General features: G+C 42.6%; 1 protein-coding gene across 1 annotated transcript in view; it reads right to left on the bottom strand.

Annotated features, from left to right (window-relative positions):
• VWA3B (von Willebrand factor A domain containing 3B) overlaps positions 1 to 17,800 on the bottom strand; it is a 486,211-nt gene that overhangs the window by 237,104 nt on the left and 231,307 nt on the right. The window contains exons 17-18 of the mRNA XM_053707714.1: positions 17,206 to 17,326; positions 3,898 to 4,022 (exon numbers count right to left, since the gene is read on the bottom strand). Of these exons, the coding sequence (XP_053563689.1) occupies positions 3,898 to 4,022; positions 17,206 to 17,326 (246 nt within the window). The remainder of the gene's footprint in view (positions 1 to 3,897; positions 4,023 to 17,205; positions 17,327 to 17,800) is intronic.

Raw genomic sequence — 17,800 nt, 5'->3', positions numbered from 1 at the left:
TGAGACTGAAGGTTCCGACAGGCTGCAACCAATTTCAAACGTCTCTTGTCTGTTAAAGACAAAGTCATGGACACTGAATCTATCTGGAAACCTAAAAAGGTTACCCTTGTCTGAGGAATCAAATAACTTTTTGGTAAATTGATCCTCCAACCATATTTTTGAAGAAACAACACTAGTTGATTTGTGTGAGATTTTGCAGAACATAAAGACTGAGCAAGTACCAAGATATCGGCCAAATAAGGAAACACTGCAATACCCCGCTCTCTGATTACAGAGAGTAGGGCACCGAGAACCTTTGAAAAGATTCTTGGAGCTGTCGCTAGGCCAAAAGGAAGAGCAACAAATTGGTAATGCTTGTCTAGAAAAGAGAATCTCAGGAACTGATAGTGATCTGGATGAATCGGAATATTTAGATATGCATCCTGTAAGTCTATTGTGGACATATAATGCCCTTGCTGAACAAAAGGTAGAATAGTCCTTATAGTCACCATTTTGAAAGAAATATTGATTCAAAATGTTTAGATCCAAAACTGGTCTGAATGAATATTCTTTCTTTGGGACAATGAATAGATTTGAATAAAACCCCATACCCTGTTCCTGAAACGGAACTGGCATGATTACCCCTGATAACTGCAGGTCTAAAACACACTTCAGGAAAGCCTGAGCCTTTACTGGGTTTGCAGGGATGCGTGAGAGAAAAAAAATCTTCTCACAGGCGGTCTTACTGTGAATCCTATTCTGTACCCCTGAGAGACAATAATCTGAATCCATTGACTTTGGAACAAATTGATCCAAACATCTTTGAAAAATCTTAATCTGTCCCCTACCAGCTGTGCTGGAATGAGGGCCACACCTTCATGCAGACTTGGGGGCTGGCTTTGATCTCTTAAATGACTTGGATTTATTCCAATTCAAGGAAGGCTTCCAATTGGAAACAGATTCCTTGGGGGAGGGATTAGGTTTCTGTTCCTTATTTTGTCGAAAGTAACGAAAACGGGTAGAAGCTTTAGATTTACCCTTAGGTCTTTTATCCTGAGGCAAAAAAACTCCCTTCCCCCCAGTAACAGTTGAAATTATTGAATCCAACTGAGAACCAAATAACTTATCACCTTGGAAAGAAAGAAATAGCAATCTGAATTTCAAGATTTAAGCCACAAAGCTCTTCTAGCTAAAATAGCTAAAGACATACGGCTAGATTATTAATTTTCCGTGTTGAGCTGTGCGGTGCTAACGAGCAGTTTTCTATCACCGTTCACTTACCTGCAGTGCTGGTATTACGGGTTTTTACAAGCCCGGCGTTAAAACGCAAGAAGTGAGCATTGAGCAAAATTTTTGCTCCTCACCGCACTCCAATACCAGCGCTGCTTAAGTCAGCGGTGAGCTGGTCGTACGTGCTCGTGCACGATTTCCCCATAGACATCAATGGGGAGAGCCAGCTCAGAAAAAGTCTAACACCTGCCAAAAAGCTGCGTAAAACTCAGTAACGCAGCCCCATTGATTCCTATGGGGAAATAAAAGTTATGTTTACACCTAACACCCTAACATGAACCCCGAGTCTAAACACCCCTAATCTTACACTTATTAACCCCTAATCTGCCACCCCCGACATCGCTGACACCTGCATTATATTTATTAACCCCTAATCTGCCGCTCCGGACACCTCCGCCACCTACCTTATATTTATAAACCCCTAATCTGCTGCCCCCAACATCGCCGACACCTACATTATATTTATTAACCCCTAATCTGCCGCCCCCAATGTCACAGCAACCTACCTACATTTATTAACCACTAATCTGCTGCCCCAACGTCGCCGCCACTATAATAAACATATTAACCCCTAAACCGCCACACTCCTGCCTCGCAAACATTAGTTAAATATTATTAACCCCTAATCTCCCGTCCCTAACATCGCCGCCACCTACCTACACTTATTAACCCCAATCTGCCGCCCCCAACGTCGCCGCCACTATACTAAATGTATTAACCCCTAAACCTAAGTTAACCCCCTAACTTAAATAGAATTAAAATAAATCTAACTAAAAATTCCTATCATTAACTAAACTATTCCTATTTAAAACTAAATACTTACCTATAAAATAAACCCTAAGCTAGCTACAATATAACTAATAGTTACATTGTAGCTATCTTAGGGTTTATTTTTATTTTACAGGCAAGTTTGTATTTATTTTAACTAGGTAGAATAGTTATTAAATAGTTATTAACTATTTAATAACTACCTAGCTAAAATAAATACAAAAGAACCTGTAAAATAAAACCTAACCTAAGTTACAATAACACCTAACACTACACTATAATTAAATAAATTAACTAAATTAACAACAATTAAATAAATTAAATTAAATTAGCTAAAGTACAAAAAAAAACCCCACTAAATTACAGAAAATAATAGTGGTCCTCCAGACGGTCAGAAGTCTTCATCCAGACGGCATCTTCTATCTTCATCCATCCGACATGGAGCGGGTCCATCTTCAAGACATCGGACGCGGAGCATCCTCTTCATCGGACGACTACCCGACGAATGAAAGTTTCTTTAAGTGACGTCATCCAATATGGCGTCCCTTAGATTCCGATTGGCTGATAGAATTCTATCAGCCAATCGGAATTAAGGTAGAAAAAATCCTATTGGCTGATGCAATCAGTCAATAGGATTGAGCTTGCATTCTATTGGATGATTGGAACAGCCAATAGAATGCAAGCTCAATCCTATTGTCTGAAGCGCATATCAACGTAGAAATCTTAGCACAAACTTTCTTCACCACCTCCATAGGAGTCAAAGTTTGTAAAACTGAATTGTGGGTGTGGTGAGGGGTGTATTTATAGGCATTTTGAGGTTTGGGAAACTTTGCCCCTCCTGGTAGGATTGTATATCCCATACATCACTAGGTCATGGACTCTTGCCAAATACATGAATGAAATATACGCGCTGCATTTATATTTGGTGCCGTATATGTGATACCACAACCGCATAAAGAACGGTGTTGCCGGCTTTTGCGGGTGACACAGCATATGTAATCTTGCCCTTAGATGGGGGGGTTTCTGTCATACATTCTCTGTCACATTTATGCTGACAAAGATTTGGATTGATTTTCTACTTCTTTTATTTACTGTTTACATTTCTTTACATGTCACATTAAAAATAATGACATCCTAAGTGTTCTTTTTTATGGGTTTATAATGGCTCAACTTTACTGTAATTAAAACATTATTCTACTGCAATGCAACATCAACTTGTAATCTTTATTATTGTTGTTGTTGTCTCTACACTCAATGATGAGATTCCAAAGTATTTTACATATCTCTTTATACTGTCTCCTTGACCACTTATCTCTTCCTTTATTTATGTACAACAGCAATTTCCAAGCCCTTCTGCCTACAATATAATACAACTGTATTCTTACAGGGAGCATAATCTATCTACCTTTGCATCTGAACAAAATAAAAGGCCACACATGGGCTGGATGAGATACAGGTGAGATTGACTATAGAATAGAATAAAACATTAGACAGACTGTGCAGCTTGGCATATGAGATTTTCAGATAAAGATGAAGCAAGCTCAGTATAATAACAAAAATTAGGCAAAGGCTAATGATGCCTAATGACCCAGTTGCACCCCTTGTAAGAGGTTAAGAACCTTTAGGTGTTCTGTGCAAGCTCTTTATTTCCTTTATTTAAATGTAACAGAACTGTAATATTATTCTATAATAATTTGCACATGAACATGAAACGAATAAAGTAAAAACAACACCACACGCTACATATTCTGTTAAACACTATAACACGGCAATACTTAAAGTAATGTTCTCTGATGTTTTAGATTAAACAGTTTAAATGCACATCAGTGTATTCTATGATAGTAAATGTAATTGTTTAACCTTTAGAGGCGGGCAGGGCAGAGCTCCTCCAGTCTGTATTATAAATGTAACAGGAACAATCTGATTTTCTCCTTGGCAGAAATCCACAAGGACACGTTTGGAGTTAAGACTCTTTATTACAGTACCTGCAGAAAAAAAAAATTGCTTTCAATGAAAATTGAATAATTAAAATAAGTAGTTTTATGTTATTATAGCTGTCTAATGATTCTCAAAGCAATAAAGATCACCTGGAGACAGTCACAGGCTGTATTTTGTTTTGTTGTTGGTGTCAGACTCATAGATCCTTATATATCTGAAAAAATGTTAGTTTAAAGAAAACTAATAAATGGTAGACATCTGTAAGTCTAAAATTAAGTGATTTAAAGGGACAGTCTAGTCCAAAATAAACTTTCATGTTTCAGATAGGGCATGTCATTTTAAACAACTTTCCAATTTTATCACCAATTTTGCTTTGTTGTCTTGGTATTCTTAGTTGAAAGCTAAACCTAGGTAGGCTCATATGCTAATTTCCTAGACCTTGAAGGACACCTCTTATCTGAATGCATTTTGACAGTTTTGTACCACTAGAGGGCATTAGTTCATGTGTGCCACAAAGATAACATTTTGCTCATGAACGTGGAGTTACCTAGGAGCCAGCACTGATTGGCTAAAATGGAAGTCTGTCAAAAGAACTGAAATAAGGTGGCAGTTTGCAGAGGTTTAGATACAAGGTAATCACAGAGGTAAAAACGTGTATTAATAGAACTGTGTTGGTTATGCAAAACTAGGGAATGGGTAATAAAGGGATTATCTATCTTTTAAAACAATAAAAATTCTGGTGTAGACTGTCCATTTAATAAAACTTATAATGGTAAACCCACACACAATAACACATGATGAGGCCTATTTAACAAATGTCTGTCGGACCTGATCCGACAGTGCGGATCAGGTCCGACAGACATCGCTGAATGCAGGAGAGCAATACGTTCTCCGTATTCAGCATTGCACCAGAAGCGCACAAGAGCTGCTGGTGCAACGTCGCCCCCTGCAGACTCGCGGCCAATCGGTCGCCAGCAGGGGGGTGTCAATCAACCCGATCGTACTTGATCGGGTTGAATTTCAGCGATTCCTGTCCGCTTCATCAGAGCAGGCGGACAGGTTATGGAGCAGCAGTCTTTAGACCGCTGCTTCATAACTGGTGTTTCTGGCAAGCCTGGAGGCTTGGCAGAAACACGGGCCCTCAAGCTCCATTCAGAGCTTGATAGATAGGCCCCAAGGTATGTATGTGTTATTGTGTGTGGGTTTACCATTCTATGCAAGTTTTATCAAGGAACAAAACATAAGTGACATTAAATATAAAGTTTTCCATAGGACACACTTATTTCCAATAGTGTTTCTAAAGTCTGTAATTATGCCCACTTTGGTGCTTGATTAGGTGAAGTCCTGCTGTACACTCATGATGCTCTGGGCTAGAACCAACGGATCAGAGCACTTATTCTAAATAAATATTGTAATCTATTCAGTAAAGATGAATGGTTCTAATCTGGAATACAAAGGATTTAAAAGGGACGTGAAACAAAATCTTTTTCTTTCATGATTCAGACAGAGTCTGTGATTTTTAATAACTTTCCAATTTACTTATATTATGTAATTTGCTTATTTCCCTTGGTATACTTTGTTGAGGTAGCAGCTATGCACTTTTGGAGCTAGCTGAACACATCAGGTGAACCAATGACAAGGGGCATTTGTGTGCTGCCACCAATCAGCAGTTAGCTCCCAGTAATGCATTACTGCTCCTAAACCTACCTAGGTATTCTTTTCACCTAAGGATACCAAATGAATTAAGCAAATTAGAAGTAAATTGAAAAGTTGTTTAATATAAAAATGGTCTGAATCATAAAAACATAAATTATGCTTACCTGATAATTTTATTTCCATTGTGGGGAGGAGAGTCCACGGCTTCATTCATTACTTGTGGGAATTAAGAACCTGGCCACAAGGAGGAGGCAAAGACACCCCAGCCAAAGGCTTAAATACCTCAGCCACTCCCCTCACCCCCCAGTCATTCTGCCGAGGGAACAAGGAACAGTAGAAAAAATATCAGGGTATAAATGGTGTCAGAAAAACAAACTAAATTTAGGTCAACCCAACGGAGCAACGGGCGGGAGCCGTAGACTCTCCTCCCCACAATGGAAATAAAATGATCAGGTAAGTATAATTTATGTTTTCCATCTAAAGGGGAGGAGAGTCCACGGCTTCATTCATTACTTGTGGGAAAAAATACCCAAGTTCTAGAGGACACTGAATGAAAAAAACGGGAGGGCAAAAGAGGCGGACCCTAATCTGAGGGCACCACAGCCTGCAAAACCTTTCTCCCATAAACTGCTTCCACCAAAGCAAAAACGTCAAATTTGTAAAACTTTGTAAAAGTGTGTAAAGACCACCAGGTAGCTGCCTTACAAATCTGCTCCATAGAGGCCTCATTCTTGAAGGCCCAAGAAGAAGCCACAGCTCTAGTTGAATTAGCCGTGATCCACTGAGGAGGCTTATGTCCCGCTGTCTCGTAGCCCAAGCGAATCATGCTCCTCAGCCAAAAGAACAAAGTAGTTGAAGAGACTTTCTGCCCCTTGCGCTTCCCCGAATACACCACAAAAAGAGATGTAGCCCGAAAGCCCGAACCACATCCAATCCAAATTATGAAGTAACCTCTCCTTAGGTGAAGAGGGGTTAAGACACAAAGAAGGAACAACTATTTCCTGATTGATGTTACGGTTAGACACAACCTTGGGAAGAAATGCCAAACCAGTGCGAAGGACAGCCATCGCCAGACCAAAAGGAAGGGCCACAAACTGAAAATGTTGGTCCAGAAATGCAAATTTCAGGAATCTGAAGTGATCCCTGTGGATTGGCACATGAAGGTAGGCATCCTTCAAGTCTGTGTCGTCATGAACTGACCCTCCTGAACTAGGAGCAGAATAGACCTGAGCGTTTCCATTTTGAAGGATGGAACAGCCAGAAATTTGCTTAAACATTTTAGGTCTAGAATCGGGCGGAATGAGCCCTCCTTCTTTTAGACCACAAAATGGTTTGAATAGTACCCTAGACCACTTTCTGCTGGGGGTACTGGTATAATTACTCTGAGAGAAGAGAGATCCCTCACACATTCTAGAAAGGCATCTATCTTTTCCAGTCTGGAAGACAGATTTGACAGAAGGAATCTGCCCCTGGGCGGATGAGATCTGAGCCCTATCCTGTACCCTTGGGCGATAACCTCCAGGAGCCAAGGGCCCTGAACGTTCTGCAACCAGACTTCTGAGAAGAGATATAATCTGCCCCCTACTTGGTCCGTTGACCGTCCGGGCGTGCTGCCCCTTCATGCCGACTTTGTTTCGGTGGGCTTTTTGTTCTGCTTGGACTTATTCCAAGATTGAGCTGTCTTCCAAGTTCCCTTGGACTGATCCGCTTTTGTGGCGGGCTGCTGGCGTTGGGCCTTGTCCGCACGAAAGGCATGAAAAGTAGATCCCTTAGGCTTAGCCTTCTAATCCTGCGGCAGGAAAGCACCCTTGCCTCCCGTAACCGCGGATATGATCAAGTCTAATCCTGGACCGAACAGGATCTTTCCCTGAAAGGGAAGGGACTGCAGTCTAGACTTAGAGGTCATGTCTGCAGACCATGACTTTAGCCACAGAGCCCTGTGGGCTAGTACGGAAAAACCTGATACCTTTGCATTCAGGCGAATAATTTGCATATTGGTATCACAAATAAAGAAATTAGCGACTCTCAAGGCCTTAATTCTCTCCTGAATCCCGTCGAGGAGAGTCTCCCTCTCGACCATTTCAGACAGAGATTCGCACCAATATGTCGCAGCTCCGGCTGCCGCAGCTACCGTCGCTGCCGGCTGAAAACAAACCCTGTATGCTGAAACATTTTTCTCAACATATTTTCTAACTTTTTATCCATGGGCTCTTTAAATGACGAACTATCCTTGAGAGGAATCGTCGTCCGCTTTGTGAGCGTAGAAATAGCACCATCCACCTTAGGGACAGTCCCCCATAGCTCAAGCTCAGAGTCCGGGATGGGGAACAGTTTCTTAAACGAAGAAGAAGGGGAAAAGATTAACCTAATCTCTCCCATTCATTCTTTTTTTTTTTTAAATTCGTTTTTTTTATTATTGAGAATACAACAAATTCTCAGGCAATCCATAAGTACAGCCAATGATTAATCATACAGTGAGTGCATCTCATACATATTTAGCAATTGAAGAAAGGCAACATTATATAATGACCATTGCAGTAGTCCATATGTAGTTGACGTTTATATGAAGGCTGACCATGGAGCCATCCGATGAACATAATAAGTGTAAAGAACAAAGTCTCTTTCTGTGTAGTTGGTTTGCACGTATCTCTCAATAACATTTTTCAATTTTTATAATAAACCATATGAACTAGTCTAACAATACCCTAAACTAACCTAACTTACAAAAACCACTTTTGCAGCACAAGTTATATATTTCCAAAGCTACTCTCGGGTCTTTCATTGTAGTAACCTAAGTAGATGAATGTATGTCTGGGAGGGGGGGAGGTGGGGAGAAGGAAAAAGGAGAGGAAAAAAAAATAAAAAATAAATAAATAAAAAGGGGGTTAGAGGGAGAGATGAGGGGGGTGAGGTGGGAGAGTGAGTCAAGGAAGTAAGAAAGGGCAAGGGATCAAAAGAAGGATTCAATCAGGATTAGTTCAGAATCGTCAACCCTGGCATGAGAAGGTTCCCCAGGAGACAAGGCCGGCCAGTCTCCCCTCAAGATGCCCTCCAGTACAATCTCATGCTGAGCATAAGGTGCCAGTATCTGTTTTTGTTGCCCAGTGGGCAGTCTCTCAATCAGGCATTTCCATTTCTTCAGAAAAGGCCTCAATCTAAGTTTGGTGTCCCAGAACACGTCCTGCCTCTCAATAAACAGTTGTTTAAATAGGGCCCTCTTAAAGTGTGTCATTGTCGGGAAGGAATGTGAGCACCATAAGGTTAATATGCACTGTCTCGCAACTAATGTGCAGAGTGTCAGTAAAGGTTGCTTTCCACTTACAACCCCAGTCCACGTGAATAAGTATATGTTGGTGGGGTTATAAGAGATATCAATGGACAATTTAATTTTAAGCCAATATTGTAAATATCCCCAAAACCTTCTAACTCCCGGGCATTCAAAGAAATAGTGAATCAAGGAGGGGTCTGGAAATTGACACTTCGCACATCTATTTGGGCTATGGGGGCTCCATTTCGCCCTTCTGCTGGGGGTAATATAATCTCTGTTGATCATTCTAATTTGCGCCTCTCTCAATGTCAGTGCCAATGTAGCTGCTTTGGTTTTCATAAGGCTATCTTTAATCACTTGGATAGTTAATTCATTGGTGGTATCCAATTTTAGTTTTTCCAACATACCCTCTTGAACCCTAGTAACATGATGGCGTAAAAGTTCCTGATACACTTCTGAAATGGAAAAACTCCCTAACTTAAAAGCTGTTTGGGGGATTACAAAAGGAGCCTGACTCCAAAACCCCGGGTTTTTGTCTATTAATGTTTTAATATAGTGTCTTAATTGTAGATATGCATAGAAATGCTGGTTCGGTAAATTATAAGTAGTCTTTAGCTCCTGAAACGTTCTGACGGTGTGCAACAATGTATCCAGAGCACCCCAATCCTCTGCAATCCTCTCTCCCCCCACACCCCAAAAGGAGCGTGTTCATCTCCTCCTGGGAAATCAATGTTACCCCGAATGGGTATATGCCTGAGCGCGGGATGTGCATGACCCAACATCTTGTGTGCCCTAGACCAGACCAGAAGCGGATCTCTGTACAGGAAGTTATTTTTTATGTGTTGAGGCAGATCCCCCAGTCTGCAGTACGGGAGATAAGCCAGTCCACACACACCAATCACTGTCTCCTCTAGCTGGGTGTCACAGAAGTGTGCCATTCCCATTTGCCAATCCAATACTAATCTGATCTGTGCCGCCCAGCTATAACACTGGATGTGTGGTAAACCCAGGCCTCCGTTCAGGAAAGAAGAGTGCAGTTTACTAGCCGCTATTCTGGGTTTTTTCCCCTTCCATACGAATCGGCTCATAGCCCTGTTCAGTTTTCTCTCATCTCCCCTCGTCACCATAAAGGGTAGCATCAATAAGGGGTATAAGAGCTTAGGTAGCAGGGACATTTTGAACAGACTTATACGACCAGTGAGGCTCAAGGGGAGATTATGCCAACTGGCTAATTTGGAGCATATCAGGTCACACTGTTGTGTGATATTGAGGCCGTATATTTTGTGCGGGTTCCTGTGTAGCCTAATGCCCAAGTATATGAGGGCATCTTGCACCTCAACAAAGGGATATGTAGTGGAGTCCGATCCGCGTCTACTAAGCCACAAGATCTCCGACTTGGTGTTATTGATCTTGTAACCCGAGAATCTCCCAAAGGACTCCAGGGTTTTCAAGATGACAGGCACAAAGATTTTAGGCGAATCCACAAACAGAAGCATGTCATCTGCGTATAAGGCTAACTGGAGGATATTCTTTCCCACCGCCACGCCTGGGAAAACCTGACGCAACTTTGCTGCTAAGGGCTCCAAGGCTAGATCAAAGATCAAGGGAGAAAGAGGGCATCCTTGTCTAGTGCCTCTCCTCAAGGAGAAGCCAGAAGAAAAGCATCCATTAACTAGGATGTGGGCAAAAGGAGACGAGTAAAGTTTTTTCAACACTCCTAGGTACGAACCCCTGAAGTTGAAACGCTCCAAGGTATCAAAAAGGTAAGGCCATTCGACCCGGTCGAAGGCCTTTTCTGCATCTAGGGAGAGAAGGAACGCCTCAGAGTGGTCCTCCCCTGTGTGGCTCTGTTCTCTCTGCCAGTAATGGTTAATAACATGCAATACCCGCCGCAGATTGGTGACCGAGGTACGTTGATACACGAAGCCAGTTTGATCAGGGTCAAGTAGGGTGGGTAGGATAGTTTTTAGACGATTTGCAAGAATTTTGGTAAAGATTTTATAGTCCGAATTGAGGAATGAGATCGGGCGGTATGATCCAGGCTCCAAGGGATCTTTTCCTGGCTTGGGGATTAATGTTATATAGGCAGAGGCGAAAGTGTTTGAAGGGCATCCCTCTCCCTGAAAAAAGCCATTGTACACTTGTTGTAGTACTGGCGTTACTTGTGGCAGAAGCAACCGATATAACTCTATTAGGAGTCCATCCGGGCCTGCAGCCTTACCCCGAGCCAAGGATTTTATTATAGCTTGTAACTCACCCGACGAGATAGGGGCATTAAGGGACTCCAATTGATTCTCTGTTAGAGTTGGGAGTGTTATCGAACGCCAAAAGCGTTCAAGCACTTCCGGCGGAGGAGCATCTTGGTTAGCGTATAACTGCTTATAGTAGAGCGCAAAGCCCTCTGCTATCTCCATTGGTGTCTTGTATGAGTTACCCTGAAACTGAATAACCGCAACTTCTCCCTTCTATTCACCAGATTTGCAAGCAATCTGCCCGACCTATTACCATATCTATGGAATCTGCTCGCTGATTTCAGCAAGTCAGACGCCGCTTTCTGCCTCAGAAAGGTCTCCAATTCTTCCTTAGCCAAAATGAACGCGTCATGTGTCTCCCTAGACCTGGTTGTACAATACACTTGGTAAGATTGTTCCAAAAGTCCCTGGAGGTCATCGTATTTCTGTTTTGCCCTACGTTTAAGGTTTGCCACATAGGAGATAATGTGCCCCGTCAAAACCGCCTTAGCTGTGTCCCAGAACAACTGTGGGGTATCTAAATGTTGTTGGTTGTCTGTATAATAGTCGTTCCAACAATGTGTTAGAAACTTTTGAAAAGCCTCCGAGGTAGCCAAGTAAGACGGAAATCTAAGTGTGTTTCTATTTGGTCTACTACGAGTGAGTTTCAATGTAAGACCCACCGGGGCATGATCTGACAACACAACCGTGTACATTTTTTCCTGGCTAACCCTGGGTATCAGGGGTGTAGTGAAACTGAGGGTGTGTCCTTTCAAATACCACAGTGCAACCCCTACATTGCCTATTCCTCTGGTTGTCTTGTGAGAAAGAATAGACAGTAATACATTACAATGATTATGACTCAGTAAGAATGGAACATCAAGTCTTGTAAACAGTAAAAGGCATACAATAACATTAGTTCCTAGCCAGTGATAGATGAATAAGCTGTAATATACATTGGGTCTAGCAAACACTCTTGTGAATTCATTCAGGATTGACATGTCATGCATTTCAGACATTCCTAAGATCAACCTGTCTAGTAAAAGAACCATAAATATTCAAGGTCATAGCAGATTACATATCCATGGACATCTTCTTTAATCCTAGAACCCCCAAGGATCCCCTGGACACAGCCTTTACCTAAAATAAAGCAGATAAGACATCTCCCCTGTGCTAGCATTTTAAGATAAGTTAGCATCCTCCCATTCACATTAATAATAGCTCTTACAGAAATGACGATCCCTAAATAAGTGATTATAAAACTCAGCAAAGTAGTCAAACATTCAAAAAACAACTGTAACATATTCCTAAATAACATTAACCTAAATAACAAAATATGGACGTTAGTTGCATAACACCCTCGGGTGTCAGCGGTACAACCTATTTGGGGTGTCTCCCCCATGTATGCCATGAATGCAAATATGAACATAAACATTAGCAATCAAGATATAGTTACGTATTAGTTCTCACTCAGGGCTTTCAGTCAGGGTCTCTCTGTTTTCTCTCAGTCTCCAGATAGCTCTCCACTGCCCGGGGGGAGTGGAAAAACTTAGGGCCTGAGGGAGTCTGTAAACGGAGCTTGGCTGGAAATAGCAAGGCCACTTGACGACCCTGCTCATACAAACGGGAACAGATAGGTGAGAAATCTTTACGTTGCTTTGAAACTTCCGAAGAGAAGTCCTGGAAGAGTAGAATTCTGTTACCCTCATACAAGACTTCTTTCTGGAGACGGTAGGCTCTTAAGAGCTTCAGCTTCTCCTGGAAATTAAGGCACCTGAAGATCACCTGCCTGGGTTTCATATTGGCATTTTCCAGATTTCTCTCCGGCCCAATTCTATGGGCCCTCTCCACATCCAAAGGCAAGATATCCTGAGGTATTCCTAGAAGCTTTGGTAAAATTAAGGCTGTAAAGGCCAGGAGGTCCTTGCCCTTAACTTTTTCAGGTAGTCCAACCACCCGGAGGTTGTTGCAGCGACTACGGTTTTCCAGGTCATCCACACGTTCTTGGAGTATCTTGTTTTGGCGAAGAATCTGTTGTATTGAATTACTAGATGCAGCCTGCCTATCTTCTATCTCAGAGATGCGGCCCTCGGCATCCGAGAGGCGGGTGGAATATTGTCTGACCTCACTGGTCAGGGTATCAAGGCCTGCTTGCAAGTTTTCCATTTTAGGAAGAAAAAAAGATTTCAGATCCTTCATGAGTTTGGCCTGATCTCCCATGCGTTTGGCAGTTTCATCCGGGCATGGCTCAATCACCGCCTGAGTCTCCATCTGATGTTTAGACTTTCTGTCACTGCCTTTGTTCTTTTGACTCATTCTACCACCCTGAGAAGAGCCTAGTCTCTGAAAGTACTCGTCCACTTTCATCGGCAGAATCCTCCACCTCTCAAAACCCCCTCCAGTGTGTGACACTAGACCGGTGATTATAACTGCTAATGTTCTCTGGCACTATGTACACCCAGAAAGGTGAAGAAATTGTTCCACTTGTTCACCACCGGTCCCCTGGGAGTGAAAGTTGTGTGAATGGATCCCCCTATTTGCTATATCACTGCTGAATCAATGCTAGTCACCTGTTTCAGACCGGATCTTTCATATATCAGACTCCATGAGCCCTCTGGGGTCACAAATGCAGGTGTTCAAAGCAGGCCTCAGCCTCCAGGTCGCAAACAAGGTAGGAATCAAAGTCAAATTTATGTCTGGCCTGTTACAGTGCCTGCAGTCAAGTTGCAAAGTGAGAAAAGGTTCGTATGGGCCGCTTACAAAAGATGTCCTGCCTGTGATATTGCTGCCTTATCAATGCTGAGCGCAGTTGCCAGGACCAGCGTTGGCCGTGTGTCCGGTCTTCTATAGACCCTCCAGGGCCTATACCCCAGTTGTACAATGAGGGAGATAGGGAGAAAAGAAAAAAGAACAAAATGTCTGCGGAGGCCTATGCCCGCCCCTCAATTGGGTAAGGTTTTGCGTGTTATGTCCCTGCTATATCTGTGCTGATCCAGGCAACCCACACAGCAATGCCAGTCTATGTAACCTTTACGGGGCAACAGGTGCAAGTGTGTAAGGCAGGCCCCACAGCTCCGGGGCACAATAGGTGCGCAACTGTGACTGCGTGACTGACCTGTTAGAAGTCCCCTGCACCCACGCTACACCGCATGGAAAGTATCCGTGCAAGTCCAGGCCTGCTTCTCCACCGGGGCTCCGGGCACTCGGATGGGCCAGATGAGAATCTCCCCTGCTCCAGGTATCTTTGTCTAGAGAGTCAGATTAGGCTAAGGATGTTGAGAGCCACTTTCCACGTGGGTTTTTACACTTCAGCACTACCGGGGGCCAGAGTAGATGGCAAAGTCTGCACAGCTGCTTTTTTATCAGTCGGCGTTATCCGATGAGGGAGTACCCAACAAGATATAGCTATGGGGAAGGCGGATTAGCAGCAAAGGATCAGATATTTTAGGGTTTTTAAGCTCACAATGTCGGAGCTCTCGTTCTCTGCTGCTATCCGCTAAGCCCTCCCACCGGAAGTCCTCCCATTCATTCTTAATAATGTTAGCCATCTTAACAGGAACCGGGCAGGTCTGAGGCACTACCCTGTCCTCATATACTTTAGCAAGTTTAGGAATCGAAGGTTCCTCCAGTAGTTTTGGTTCCAGAACCTCCAGCATAGCAAGCACTTGCTTCAGTAAAAAGCGCAAATTTTCCATTCTAAACCTAAAGTCAGGCTCCTCCGCAGCCGGAGTTTTAGATGACACAGGCTCTGATCCAGAAAAAAACATCCTCCCAAGAGTTGGAGTCATCCTCATCAGTGCATAATCTTTCCGAAATATCCATTGGGGTAGATGACCCCTGGGTAGGGTCGCCATATTTTACCCTACACTTGCGCTTAGCAGAACGTGGTAAAGCACTAATCACCCTGTCCACCGCCATTTGTAGTTAATCCGCAAAATCTGGCGGCCAACGGATCTCTCCCGCAGGAGTATTGGTCGTGCCCTGGGGCCCTGCATGTGTAATCGGAGATGAAAGTAGGGAGCGCACCTCACAGGACGGAGAACCCTCAGAGGTGGACAGCTCAGTAGTACTAGACATCCTATTTTTTCTAGATGTCGTAACTTTATTAAGGCATGTGAAACATAGTTGAGAAGGCGGATCTACCAGAACCTCCTCACAATAAACACAGGTATTAGACTTTGCTAAAGAGGGGGTACCCTCTAACGCGTCAGAGTCCTCCATAGCTTGCGCCTTTATTATGAACTAGATATTATATAGTAAAATAGCACCTTTATATATCTGTGCTGATCCAGGCAACCCACACAGCAATGCCAGTCTATGTAACCTTTACGGGGCAACAGGTGCAAGTGTGTAAGGCAGGCCCCACAGCTCCGGGGCACAATAGGTGCGTAACTGTGACTGCGTGACTGACCTGTTAGAAGTCCCCTGCACCCACGCTACACCGCATGGAAAGTATCCGTGCAAGTCCAGGCCCGCTTCTCCACCGGGGCTCCGGGCACTCGGATGGGCCAGATGAGAATCTCCCCTGCTCCAGGTATCTTTGTCTAGAGAGTCAGATTAGGCTAAGGATGTTGAGAGCCACTTTCCACGTGGGTTTTTACACTTCCACCCATTGCCAGAGCCTCATCTCATACATATTGCAGCAAAAAAACAATAATCAACATTATATACAAACAAGCACTGTTTAATAATCCCCCTTGCAGGGTAATTAACCCTTGATTCTATAAAGAAAAAAGGTCTCACACTGTGACCCTATCTTCCTGTGTTCTCATTATGTGTATAAAAAATGAAAATATCTTACCAGAATCTATGCCATGGAGTGACAGTGTAGTAGCATCGCTCCTGACATGGACTTGAGTGTAGGAAGCAGGCAGCGAAACTTGTCAATGCTGATTGCTTATGGAGCTGTTAAAATGAGTTGGGATGGTTTCGCAGAAAGACTCTCCCTGCATCCCCGTACTCTAACTTTCCCCCATGCTCTCACTGAGAGAGGCTGACAGGACTACTTAAAACTGCAGTCCCATTCTGAAGGACACTACCTTCCATAAGAGACTACTGCGAATCTTCCGACACTTCTCTGCCAACCTCTTGTGACAAAAGGCAAAGAATGACTGGGGGATGAGGGGAGTGGGGGAGGTATTTAAGCATTTGGCTGGGGTGTCTTTGCCTCCTCCTGGTAGCCAGGTTCTTAATTCCCACAAGTAAAGAATGAAGCCATGGACTCTCTCCCCCTTTAGATGGAAAGTTACATTTTGGGTTTCATGTTCCTTTAAAATACAGCTAGAGAATTCTAGAACACTCCCACTGAACAAGAGTGCACATAGCACACAGCATTGATTGGTTACTCATAAGGGCATCTTTTAACAATGCATGGTTCTGTATTTCATCCTGTAGATGAACTGTATCATGAGAGGTCATCACCAACTGCTAATGTACTACTACAGATCAAACTGTTTACCTCTCAGTCTCTGTTCATTTCCATTCTATGATCACTAAACGCTCACTAAAGAGATAAATAACAAGATAAATAACAGTCTGTGTTCATTTTACTTGGTTAAAGGGACATGAAAGCCAAAATTAAGCTTTCATGGTTCAGATAGTGTTTGCAATTTTAATAGACTTTGTGATGTACTTCTGTTATCAAATGTTCTTACTTTTCTAGGTATCCTTTGTTGAAAAGCATACCCAGGTAGGCTCAGGAGCAGCAATGCACAACTGGAATTTAGATGATGATTGGTAGCTATGCACGTATGCTACTTGTCATTGGCTCAATAGATGTGTTCAGTTAGCTCCCAGCAGTGCTTTGCGGCAGAGAATAAACACATACAGTAGTTATATGCAAGCAAAATTGCAACAATTAAATGATCTAACACATTATAGCATTTTGTTTTTACATCTTCTATTTTGTATGTCCCTTTAACAACTATATCAAAATAAGTCAACTGGGAACACATCAAGAAAAAGAAAACAACTATTAGATATAGAAATAAAATAGTATCAGGTGTTTGTTTGTTTGTTTTGCGGGGGGGGGGGGGGGTTCCCAACAAATGAATATTATTGGGATTTATAGGATACCTTCATAATAAAATCCATCAACCTCAGATCTTGCAATGACTTTTTGACCTCGCAGGGTATCCAATCTCTTTCTTCTTAATTTTTCCTTAGGATCCTGCTTTTTAATATCCTCCTTAGTTTTCTACATTAGAGCATACAAAAAGAAATAAAAAAACAGTCATATATTTATATATTATCACTGACTAAAGATATAAAGCCATGCAAACAAAATGAATTAAAAAAAAGACACATGGTAATGTATTACCAGTGAATAAAAATATGCAAACAAAATTATTTAAAAAAAAACAGACATATAGTTATGTATTACCACTGCCAATGGGGTGATCAATTTTCTCTTGCTTTATCACTTAGGGCCAGATTACGAGTTCAGCGCAAATATCGCTTTAGTGTAAGCTAAAGCGATATTTGCGCTCAACTGAGTAATACCAGAGCACGCTAATGTGTTAAGTGCAATGCTCACAAGACAGCGCTTCCATAGGCTCCAATGGGAGCCTCATTGTAATGACGTCATACACGGCACAAAACCTAAGTGCAACGAAGGGGTTAAGTAGCACAGTGATGGGCAGCAATTTAAATATAAATATGTACATATACA

Source organism: Bombina bombina, chromosome 3 (assembly GCF_027579735.1).
Source record: "Bombina bombina isolate aBomBom1 chromosome 3, aBomBom1.pri, whole genome shotgun sequence".
Lineage (NCBI taxonomy): Eukaryota > Metazoa > Chordata > Amphibia > Anura > Bombinatoridae > Bombina > Bombina bombina.
The sequence above is the reverse complement of the archived record's forward strand: the minus strand, read 5'-3'. Positions and strand labels throughout refer to the sequence as shown.